Genomic DNA, 12,066 nt, shown 5'->3' with positions numbered 1-12,066 from the left:
GGTTTGATCTTCTACCCAGACAGCTAAAATTTTCTCCATATCAGCAATAAGGCTGTTTTGCTTTCTTATCATTTGTGTTCACTGAAGTAACACTTCTATTTTCCTCCAAAAACTTTTCCTTTGCATTCACAACTTGGCTAACTGTTCGGCACAAGAGCTCTAGCTTTCAGCCTGTATCAACATGCCTTCCTCACTAAACTTAATCATTTCTAGCTTTTGATTTAAAGTGAGAGATGTGAGACTCTTCCTTTTACTTGAAAATTTAGAAGACATTGTAGGGTTATTAACTGGCCTAATTTCAATACTGTCACGTCTCAGGGAATAAGAAGGCCCAAGGAGAGGGAGAGAGGTGGCCAGTCGGTGGAGCAGTCAGAACACACATGACATTTATTGATTAATTTCACTGTCTTACATGGGCGTGGTTTGTGGCACCCCAAAACAATTACAATAGTAACATCAAAGATCACTGATCACAGATCACCATTAACAGATATAATAATAGTGAAAAAGTTTGAAATACTGTGAGAATTACCGAAATGTGACACAGAGACACAAAGTGAGTGCTTGCTGTTGGAAAAATAGTGCAAGACTCCAGACAAGAATATGCTATTTGCTGTACTCTCAGCAGATAGGCCTGGGTCAGCCTCACAGGGCTTCCTGAGTCCAGAAGGGTTCAGTGCCACGAGTTAGGCTCCCGCAAGAGCAGGCAGTGACCACACATACCAATGACCAGCCAACTGACAGCCAGATGGGAATCAGGGTATCTTAGCAGAGGCTGGCACAAATGGATGGATAATGCTGACTGAGGAAAAAAAGCTTATACCACCTAAAGCACCCAAAGTCTCCCCTCTCCCCCAAATTTAATCCCAGGAAGAGGTAGGGGCCCCAAATTGACTGAGATTAATTTCTACCACCTGCTGAAATGGGGTTCATAACAAAATTATGTCTACCTTTAGAAAAATGAAGTTATATGTCTTGCAAATTAGAGTTTGTGGACTGAGTTGTACCTATTATATACCAGTTGCTGTTGAGTCTATTCCAACTCATAACGACCCCATCTGTGCCAAAGCAGAACTGTGTTCCATAGAGTTTTCAATGGTTGATTTTTCAAAAGAAAATCACCAGGCCTTTCTTCCAAGGTGCCTCTGGGTAGACTCAAACCTCGAACCTTTTGATTAGCAGCCAAGTGTTAACTGTTTGCACCACCCAGGGACTCCATCTTTTATATAAGTAACTATAATTAATATTTTCTTTATGGTTTTGTTATAAATAAAAGATGAAAAAGTAATACGGGTAGAATAATGCTATATGTGCAAAAGGAACTGTTGCCACCTGCAAAGTTTCAGTTACAGATTTTCCTTCTTGCCTTTAAATTCAGAAGGCACAGGGCTCTTGTCATAAGCTCAAGTCAAATGGCTGTAGCATTTTCTGAGTGAAATACATAAAATCCAAGTTAATGTATGGTTCTTTTTTTGTTTTTTTGATCGTTCATTCTCAGAGATCTGAACAAAAAGTCATTACTGGGGATTGAGAACCCTGTCTGATGGTGAGAGCTAAAGAGTTTTCTGAATGAGAATGGAGAGAGGACACTACTCCAACAGGCAGCTCTATAAATAACTGGTTTGGAAGTTCCATGGTGACCCCTGGCAGCCCTGGAAGGACAGTGTCAGGAAAGTAGGTAAAAGTTGTGAGGAACCACTAAGGTCAGAGTCCATGGGGAAGAACAGCTGGGACCTCCAGGAACTGGGGCCACTAGTGGTAGCCCAGAAGTCAAGGAATACAGAGCCCCTTACTAAACCTGTGGGCTGTGGGCTCACTGCCCCACTGGGGCCAGTCACAGCCCAGGTAAAGGGAAAGGGATTGTGGGTGGACATGGAGCAAAGATGGCCTTGAGGTTATCCTAGTGCACCTGGTTCAAGGACCTCCAGGCTTGACTCAGCTGTTCCCTTTTGTTTCATCATCCCATGGTGCATTGGGCATTCTCAAGGGCTTCTGGGAGCATAGACAAGGCATGGGCAATTAGGGAGGGCCAGAGAAGCCTGTAAAGAAAAGAGAAGGGAAGATTGTGACTGAATAGGGAAAGGAAATTGCCCCTTCAGTAGGGGAACCTGGATCTTGCCATCCACTGCCAAGTAGGTAGAATTTGTGCCCTATCTTCCACAACCCCTAGGAAATGTGCCATCAGAAGAGACTCTGAGTTCATATAGAATTTACTGAGATGAGCACTCAGGCAGATGTTCTCTGCCTCCCAGAGTATTTGTGTTTTGAGCCTTAGTTTTTACTGAGAATGGAAATTCCATTCAACAAAAGTTCCTTAACTTGCTTCTTCCAATGGAATTCCAAGCAGATGAGAACAAATTGTGAGAGAGCAGGTAAATCTTCCTGAATTATCTGAAACCACACTGCTGCCTTTACCTGTACTCCAGCCTCTGTCCACCCCTCTTATGAGGGCTCTATGGCCTTAGCTGAGAATGTGACAAATGGTGGCCTGCAGGGCTCTGAGGACGCCAGCAAGTCTTTACATTTATAATTGTCATGGGGCTGCTCAGCTATGAGTTGGGTCACTATCGTCATTAGGGTGCCCCAATCTGAGATCTGGGAGCCCAGCAAGACCAAAGGGCTGGTGCTGACCTGAACCAGAGCCTACCTAAACCAGAGCTGGACCATCAAATGGGGCAGGGGGAAGTTGAAGGTTGAGTTCCTCAACTCCCTTCTTTGGCTTCTGCTGTGTGGAAGGTGGCTTGGAGTGAAGACTTGAATATTCTTAGGCACCAAGGGCATCGATGCCAGCAGGGCTGAGTACCAGTGCCTGAAGGATGTCGGAGAGGGAGACCACGCCCAAGAGATGCTGGGTTTCATCCACTAGCACCAGCCGGTGTACCTGTGGGTCCACAGGGGCCAGTTAGAGGGCAGAGCCATGGGGCCATGGCAGTTAAGGAGGTTGGCACCAAGAATCAGGGGAGAACTGTCACCCTTGAGTACTACGTTCTTAAAAAAAAAAAAAAAAAGAATCTATGTAAGACCAAAAGGACAACAGCTATTTTAAAGCACAGATGAGAAGGTTGAAGGGCAGGGGATTTAAGTCAAAAGGAGTGAAACAACTAGAATAGAAATAATGAGAACATTGACACATGTGAAGAATGTAATCAATGTCATTGATCATTATATCTAGCAACTGTTGAATGGGAGCAGGTTTTGCTGTGTAGATTTTCACCAAAAGTAAAATATCAAAAACAAAAAAGAATCAGGAGAGACAATTTGACATAACTGAGGGCCGTTCCTTGACATGAGGGCCTCATGGACAGGACCAGATGCAGACCAGTATGGACACCAAGAGCTTGGCCATGAAATGGAGGACAAGGCAAGTGTCTGATGCATAGGGATGGCCAGAGTCACTCACAAGTGGGACTGGGCCATGTGTGTTGGGGCCCTGTATGGAGGGGCAATGGACACAGGTACCTGCTCCCGGACAATCCTGTCAATGACTTCTCCAAAGCTCTCGTGGGGCTGGCAGGAAAGGACTCCCTCCAGACACTGTGTCCTCTGCCTCAGGGCTTCTCCCACACTCATGTCTAGGTGGTTGTAGGTTTGCTGGGCAGCCAGGTGCTGGAGAAAGGAGAGAAGTGCCACTCTTAGTCACTCCCTGACCCAGGCTCCAGGCCCACAGATATCACTCCCTACACTTACAAAGGTCCCCCTAGCCTACAGATACCCCAATTGACACTCACACTTGCAGCCTCCCTGCAGTACCCCCACCTCCTCTCCATAGTCCACAGGCACTTACAATCACATCGAAGCGGGAGTAGAGGCCCACGACCTGACCTGTGCAGGGCGGGGAGTGAGGGAAAGAGGGGGAAGAGGCTCAGATCAGAACCAGGATGCTGTGAGCAGAGCCTGGGGCAGGCTTCTGAACTCAACTCCTAGACAACCCCCTGCGGCCCACCAAGTTATTTGGCTTTACGTTGGAGGCATCAGGTTGCCACTCCCTGCATCTGAAGCAAATTTGGTATCACAGAGCGTAAGAACCTGACATTGTGCTTCCTGACGTGATGCAATACAGAGTTCATACATCCATAGCCTGTGAGGTATTCTAGCCTTGAATTTGTTGCCTGAACCTGATCGTCTTTAGATCTAGTTTCCCATTTATAGGAAATGCAGGGATAGAGGAACAAGGTAAAGGCCACCTCTAGAAAGACAAATCCTGGAGGCGGGACATTCTCTATGACAACTGATGGTTAAAAGAGATTTAAGGGACAAAAAAATCAGCTGCAAAATATAGACCTTAATTGCATCCTGGTTTAAACAAACCAACCATAAAATATATATGTATATACACACACATTCACGCATACATATGTATGCATATGTATACATATATGCATGTGTGTGTTGTTTTTTTTGCCATCAAGTCAATTCTGATTCATAGCGACCCTATAGGACAGAGTAGAACTGCCCCTTAGGGTTTCTAAGGCTGTAATCTTTACAGAAGCAGACTGCCACATCTTTCTCCAGGGATAGGCTGGTGGATTCAGACCTCTGAACATTGGATTAGCAGCCCAGCGCTTAACCATTACCCCACTCCACCTCTTTCCACTACACACTGGGACCCCAGACTGATGGCACCAGTAGGTCCATGCGTCCCACAGCTCCTCCCACGGTCTCCCCACCAGTCCCTTTCTCTTCCTGCTCCCAGCCAGATTCTCTGGTTCTGGATGCATTCTGGGTGCGGTACCAGATTCATTGATCACAGGCAGTGCAGACACACGCCGGTCCACAAAAATGTCCAGTGCAGTCAGGAGGGGGGCCGTTTCCAGCACCACAGCCAAGTCTCGGAATGTGCCGATGCCCAAATCTTGGATAGTGCGGGAGAGGAAGGAGGGCGGGGGCAGCAGGGTGCCCTGAGTGGAGTTGGGAGGAGGTGGCGATCAGGGCTCCAACGCCCCCCAGCGGGCTTCTCTCTGCCCATTCCTGGGTATAGGGAGACTTCTGAGCCCTCCTTAGGTTGCCTCCCAGTGCACCCCCCTCCTGTCACCCGCACCCTGCCTGGCTCACAAAGATGTGCAGGAACTTAAGCAGCCGCTTGTGGGTGAGAATGTGGAGCACAGTGCCTGAAACTGGGTCCAGGACAGGCAGGCGATGAATCCGGTTCTTGATGAGGACATAGACGGCTTCTAACAGGCTGTAGGAGTGAGGTGGGGCAGTGAGTGCAGGGGCAGCCTGGGAAGAGACACCTCCATCCCTCCCCACAAAGAAGAGGACAGGCCACTAACCCACCTTGTCTGCCGCTTAGGATGAGAAGGTGTGTTAAGAACTGAGTGGGGCTAGGGACGGGACTATGCAGGGCAAGAAGGGCCTGGGGTAGGGTTCAAGGGAACTTACCTATCATTGGGAGAGATGGAGACCAGAGGCTTGAAGCAGCCTTGCAGGTAGATCTCTGCAGGAAAAGCTGGAATCAGGTCTAGAGAGCTGGTCACCATTCCCCCCATTCCTCCCAACTCCACCCCCAGGCCTCCTCACTCTGCTCCCCTTCCCTCAGGCACCTGAAGCTGCCTGTCACCCTTCCTGGCTCCTTCCAGGAAATCCTCACTGCCCTTCTTCTACCCTGATCCTGGTCCCACCCTTTTCCAAGCACCCTCAGCCCCTCAAGGGGTACCTCAAGCCCCTCTTTCCCGCTCACCCCTCCAGGTCTCGATCTTATGTTCTTCAATCTCATAGATCTGGACCTAGAGACACAGACAGGCCTCCGGGAAGTCAGATGTGAGCCCTGGGGCCTCAGGCTCCCAAAGACTCCACTCTGCCTGGCCCATCTGGGTGCCCCAGGACTCCCAGCCCATCCTCACCAGGGGGGACCTGTAGTAGCGGTGCAGGACCAAGATGAAGTCTGTGATGGTCAGCATCCCTGCAGGATGGGACGAGGAGGGGAGAGGAAGGTCAGCCTGGCACCTTTTGGAGGGTGGCAGGTTGAGGAGCCGGGACCCACCCCCCTCGCCAGCGCCTTAGTGCTGAGACAATAGTGTATATTTTGGAAAGAGGAGAGTATGGCAGCCTCAGTGCCTGAGAAACGGGGTTCTCCCTTTTATTCTTCCTCCTTTAATTTCCCTTCTTCTCCTCCTCCCCTTTTCTATTCTTTTGTTTCTTTCTCCCCTCTTTTCCTACCTGGCATCTATAGCATGGAACCATAGTGGAGCAGAGTTGGAAGGGGTCAGCTGGTCACATATCTTTCACGGATGGGGAAGCTGAGCCTCAGTGTCTCCCAGGAAGCCACCCAAGACCTGGGTTGGGTTTCCCCCACACTGGCCCTGCCTTGGTTCAGCCTGAGGCTCTGCTCAAGCCTTACAAGTTCCCTCCTTCCTGTTCCCAACTCACCCCACCTTCCCAGTCCCCACTCACCCACAAAGCTCTGCTTCTTGCTGTCCCACAGAGGTGCTGCCCGCACGCCGTTGGCCACCAGGGCAAAAAAGGCCTTCTTGATCTGGGGAGGAGGACGGATTAGTTGAGAGGTGAATCTGGAGTAGGTCCTCCCTCTCCTCTCTCACTGACCCTCAGTGGGCACCCATCCATCTCCCTGCTGTCCCCTGTTCCCCACCTAGGATCCTTCCATCGGACCTTCTCTGGAGTCCTCCTCTTTTTCACGTCACTGCATACTAGAAATGGTCATTGTTGGGCACATTGGACAATGTAGACAAGACTGCTTGTAACTAGAGGTGCTGAGTGAATGCTCACCAGCCACACCAACACGTGGGAACTAACTCAGTATTCCTGCTTGTAAGCTATGTGTGTACGGTCTTTATAAATTTTGCTAATCTAAGTCCTACAGATACAGTTATTTATACCATATTTGCATTTTTTTCTCTAAATAAACTTTAAATTGACTCATTTTGAGTCTCATCCTAAATAATAATAAGCAACATGCTGGTTGCATTTTTCTAATACGCCTTAGAATAAATGCAAAACTCCTACAGTATTTGTTCATGTGCCATTAGAATCACATCCCATACTGTGGGTGATACATATATGATGCTTTGGGAAACACTGCTCTGCTGTAATGATGATAAGACTTGAAGCATAGACACTTTGTAGTTTGGTTGAGTGGAAAACAGGGACCAGAGTTCATTCCCTACTCCTTGTCCTGAGAGACTCTGCAGTGTCTTACACGTGCTTCTCTGTCTATAAATTGTTCCCATTTACAATGGGTGGTCCCAGCAGTGCTCTCTAACAGGTAGGGCATAGCAGGCATTCGTATACCCATTTCAGGAATGAGAGAGGTAAAGTAGCTGAACCAAGGTCCCACAGATAGTAGGTGGCAGCGCTGGGATGAAAATCAGGTGGTGTTCAAAGAAAACATAAACCCTCCCTCCACCCACTCACTGGTCTCCATGGAGCTAAGAAGGAACCTTCGAAGGGGACATGCAGGGGAACGTGGCAGTGCTGTGAGAATGGAGACTGAGCTTAGTGGGACAGAGCTGTGCCTCACCTCCAGCATGGTGTCAAAGATGACCAGCTTGGAGCTGGTTGCCATGGCATCATAGCAGGTGTGCTCCTGCATGAAGTGCATGTAGACCTGGGCCCCGGGCTTCCGAAGTTCGTCGTCCCAGCCCATCTTGGGCAGCAGAAACTTTGGGGATGAGCATGGGGAGGGCCTGTCTTCCACTAGGCGTTCGAGCTCATATCCACCGTCTGGTGTGGCTGGGAACTCTATGTTCAGCGCCAGATCATCTGTGCTGGAGCCCCCAGCTGAGATGGCACAGCCAGGGGGCAGGAGGTCCCACCCTGTTGGCGGGGTGCCTGGGCAGGCCAGGGGAGCAGCTTGGGCCAAGGGTGTGGCCTTGGGGAATGTGGCCTCTGGCTTGGTGGATTCAGCAGCTGGCCTGGATCGGAAACCTGTGGAGAGGGGAGGGAGGACATTAACTCCATCTTCCGAAGCACTTGGGAAGCCTGGCTGCTGTGGCCCCCATTTTGCAGGTGAGAAAGCTGAGGCTCAGAGTCACACAACAAGGTAGTGGCTCTGTCCTGTCTTTCTGAGTTGGCCACACTGGGCCCCTGGGTAGACTGAGTCTACAAGATGAAGGTTGGGTCCAACTCTGTGTTACGGACAGACTCAGGGCACAGTCCAGCCCCACACTCTGGGAGTTCCTACAGCCTCCACTCCCCCCTCCTCCAGCACTGACCTTGGCCTCACCTTTCCCCAGGCCTGGCAGCTCCCCTTCCTCCACAACCTCCTGCCTTGTCCATTTGGAGGCCTTGGCCCCCTGTTTCCCACAGGTTCTTTCTGACCTGGTGGTCATGGTGGGTGATGACCATGAGGCACTATCTCCTTGCCCTAGGAAGCTCATCTCTGGAAGGAGAATGGGGTCTATTTGGTTAATGGAGAGTGACACAACAAAATCAATAAAGTTTAATTAATAACGATATTTGCAAGATTCTAAAGGGCTTTTCTCCAACACTTTTCTCATATAAACCTCATAGCAGCCCTATAAGGGAGGCATTGTTGTCATTGCTATTTTACTAGTGAGGGACCTGAAGTTCAGAGAGGTTAAGCAATTTGCTACAAATCACACAATTAGTAAGTGGTGAAGTCAGGACTGGGGTCCAAGTCTTCAGACTTCAGATTCTGCCTCTCTTCTTCTGGAAGAAGGAAAGAGGAGGTGAGGAAAGCAACAACTGGGGAAAGGAGGAAGTGGAGACAGAGGGAGAAGGAAGGAAAAGGAGAGGGAGATAAAAGCCAGGCTGGTGGGAGGGGGGAAATTAGGGTCACAGAGAGGTAGGGGGCAAAGGGAGTCAGGGAAAGGTTAGGCCCCCTGGGAGAGGGGCAGGACCACCTACCTCGATGGTCAGGCTCTCCAAGTCTGCTCCAGGATGGGGTCTGTGGGGAGAAGTATGTCTGATGGGGAGGGGAAAACGCCTTAAGTTCTTAAACCACAGGACCTCCCCTCCCCACCACACACACATACACACACACTTACTCATATACATATACACAGACACACACATACCCATACACATAGACACACAGACGCAAAAACACACATACACACAGACACACAAATACCCATATACATATACACAGGCACACACACACATACATACACACCCCCACACACAGAGACACACATAAACACATACGCAGTCATACACAAACACTAATATCCAACCACTCAGATGTACACAGAACTACATACACTCACGAATGTACAGACACAGACACCCACAAGCTCACATACACAGAGACAATCCAGACCAAATACACACATGCTCTCTCTCTCTAGCCAAATGTGCTCTCATCCTCTGCCCCAGCTGCCCCAGCTGCCGCCCGTCTGAGACCCCTATACCCTGCTCAGTGTGTGCTCCGGCTCATGCTCCATGCAGCCAGCCCTGGACCCACGGAGAGTGAGTCCGCGACACTGTGGCTGGGTAGCACTATTCTGGGCCTGGCCTCTGGCACCCTGCCCTCTCCGGATCGGTTTCCTTCTGATTGGGTGTCAGGCTGTGGGGAGGGAGGGGTCCATCCACCCAGCTGCTCCAGCCCAGCGGCCTGGGGGGCAGGTGGGGAGAAAGGGGAGCATGTGGACATCTTGATGCCTGGCCCCTAATTGCCTCCTGGGTCTCTGAGGACAGGTTACATGAGAAACTGCCTGGGGGAGGCCCCTGGAGCATTGTGGGGGCATGGGGCTGGGAGGAGGCGGGTTTCAGAGTTCCAGCTTCCTACTCTGAGAGCCTCTGTCACTTTTGTCAGGCTCCAAAGGAGGGAAAATGGAGGTGGGTTGGGCCTGACTTTCTCCACTTGAGTTGGAAAGTGCAAGCTACCTGCTCAGAGGCTGGGGATAACCCAAGAGGCTTGTGGGTGATCCTGGGAGAGGCGCCAATATCTGTCCAGAGGTTCTCATTTGAGTCTCAAGAGTCTGTCCCTCTCTCTGGACGAGGGGCTGGAGTGGGGGTAGTTCGGGCAGGTGGGGAGCTGTGGGGATCACCTTGAAGCTATGGGGTGGCATTGAGGGCTAAGGGCCTGTACTTCTTCACAGGGTGAGACACCTGTTCTTACCTGCGGTTGGGAGGTATGTCTGGGTGTGCAGGAGCCTCGGCAACCTCACAGACTGCGTGTATTGTCCCTGCAATTCCTGGAGCCAGCGGGATCCCAGCCTGACTCTGTAGGCTGCCCACCCCCACCCTACTTGGCATTCCTGGGGCCTGAGTCAATGTCCAAATAGGGAATGCTGACCCAGCTGCTCCAGCTCCCCTCTCCCTGCCCCTCCCTTCCTCTCCTCCTTCTAGCCTCTTCCATCCCAGTCCCTGGCCCTGCAGTGGACACTCAGGAATGGATCCCTGGATTTCTTGCATCATCCCTCAAAACCCATGTGCTGTGTGTGGGGCGTGGATAAGAACAGAGAAGGGGAAGACTTTGCCTTTCATATGTATCGTGAAAGGGGATGTGTGCAGCCCTTCTCCCACTTCCCCATTTGACCCTCTGGAGATCCCTGTGGCCTGGCCCTATCTGGCCGCAGATGATGGAATTTCCAATGTACTGCTAATGTGGATGCCTCAGATGGTAGAAAGACCAAGTGGACCATCCTTGGTTATATGTAATGCAGTGGACCTGGAAAGCCCCCTCAATCCCTGCCCCACCTCCTTATGCTTGGAAAAACTCCCACCGTTGATGTGTGTTAGCTATGTCTTGCTGCTAGTAGCAAAGTTCTACAAGAGAGATGCGCTCAGGTTAAATAGAGGAGGTGGTTGAGAAGAGGCTGCCTTAGCAAGGGCTGCACATGTGGTCCATAGCCTTTCTTAAGCACAAACTGTTGAGCAGAATCAGAATAATGGAGTGTCTTCACAGCCAAGCATGTTTTCTCAGATGGCCTCAAGATAACCACCAGCAGTTTGAAAGAGGGGAGAATAGGAAGAATCTCAAGTATAGCATATTCAAGCGTAAAATTGATGTCTACACAGTACTGTTGACTGTGGTTACTCAAATAAGGAACTGGTCAGAAGCCTTCTAAGAATTTGAGGGCATTGTATTGAAAAAGAAACCAGGAACCTGATCAGCAAAGTCTAGCTTGACTCCCCCCAAATGCCCCCGAACCCCAAGTCTGTACCAGCAGAAAGAGGCCTATGAGAACTGTGGGGTCCACAAGGAGGACACGTTCTCCAATGGGCCACAAGGATAATGGGTAAGGAATAATTCCTAGGAGGCAAAGCCAGAGGCCATACCGGGGAGTGGAAAGGGGTAATCCTCCCAGGGAACAGAACCAGAGGTGGCCAGATACACTGACCAAGAACTTACTCCACTGCCAGGAAGGGGCTTTGTAATCCCTGCCCAGCTGGTTTTAGTAATTGTTAAGTTCAGTGAGTGATGGGTGTTTGCCATTCTTTGCTATCCTGAGTGGATGTTTTAATTGAGCTGCCAGTTCCTGTTCCACTTTTGTTATGGGGAATGGAGGGGTATACTTCCGCCTTTCAATTTTTAGGTCACCAGACCATGAGGAACCCCATCCAGACCTGGTAGAGAGGACGGCTCAGAGATCCTGGACTCTGAGCTGTGTGCTGTCCCAACTGGAACTTTGTCTTGCCTCCCTTGGAGGAGTGGTGAATGTGTTCTTTGTGTGGGGTAGCCAGGCAGTGGGCTCTGACAGAGCAATATCTATTCTCCTCTTCTTGCTCTGCTAGTAAATCCTTACGATTTTAGCTGAGCACAAGATTATATTTCCCAGCTTCCTTTAGAGATAGTGGAAACCCTGATGGATCAGTGGTTAAGTGCTATGGCTGCTAACCAAGGGGTTAGCAGTTCAAATCCACCAGGAGCTCTTTGGAAACTCTATGGGGCAGTTCTACTCTGCCCTATAGGGTTACTATATGTTGGAATCAACTTGATGGCAATGGTTTTTTACACACAGTATGACCATGTGACCTAAGTTTGGCCAATCAGATGTGAGCAACAATGTGGTTTGCAACTCTTAAGGGTGCCCTTAAAAGGAAGTGGCAGATCTTCCCCTTCCTACTGACTTTTTTTACTGACTGGAATCATGATATGATGGTGGGAGCTTGAGCAGCTATTTGAACCCAACCATGGAAGAC

General features: G+C 50.0%; 1 protein-coding gene across 5 annotated transcripts; it reads right to left on the bottom strand.

Annotated features, from left to right (window-relative positions):
- Nucleotides 1-285: 285 nt before the first annotated feature.
- On the bottom strand, nt 286-11,830 carry PRKAG3 (protein kinase AMP-activated non-catalytic subunit gamma 3). Of its 5 annotated transcripts, XM_010601971.3 has the most exons (13): nt 8,824-8,869; nt 8,180-8,335; nt 7,475-7,881; nt 6,391-6,472; nt 5,841-5,899; nt 5,678-5,723; nt 5,380-5,434; nt 5,053-5,179; nt 4,733-4,898; nt 3,785-3,822; nt 3,460-3,606; nt 2,648-2,881; nt 286-2,039 (listed from the first exon to the last, which is right to left on the bottom strand). In XM_010601971.3, the coding sequence occupies exons 2-12, from the start codon at nt 8,331-8,333 to the stop codon at nt 2,765-2,767; spliced, it is 1,398 nt and encodes a 465-aa protein (XP_010600273.1). In that variant the 5' UTR covers nt 8,334-8,335; nt 8,824-8,869; the 3' UTR covers nt 286-2,039; nt 2,648-2,764. The 5 variants fall into 5 exon arrangements, with proteins under 5 accessions (XP_010600273.1, XP_023397192.1, XP_064142737.1 ...); XM_023541424.2 differs by having other exon boundaries at nt 286-2,881; nt 8,180-11,830; XM_064286667.1 differs by lacking the exons at nt 286-2,039; nt 2,648-2,881 and adding an exon at nt 10,040-11,830 and having other exon boundaries at nt 3,503-4,898; nt 8,824-8,863.
- Nucleotides 11,831-12,066: the final 236 nt, after the last annotated feature.

The sequence above is a fragment of the Loxodonta africana genome, chromosome 6 (genome assembly GCF_030014295.1).
Source record: "Loxodonta africana isolate mLoxAfr1 chromosome 6, mLoxAfr1.hap2, whole genome shotgun sequence".
NCBI classification, from domain to species: domain Eukaryota; kingdom Metazoa; phylum Chordata; class Mammalia; order Proboscidea; family Elephantidae; genus Loxodonta; species Loxodonta africana.
This window is presented reverse-complemented; position numbering and strand designations above follow the sequence as displayed.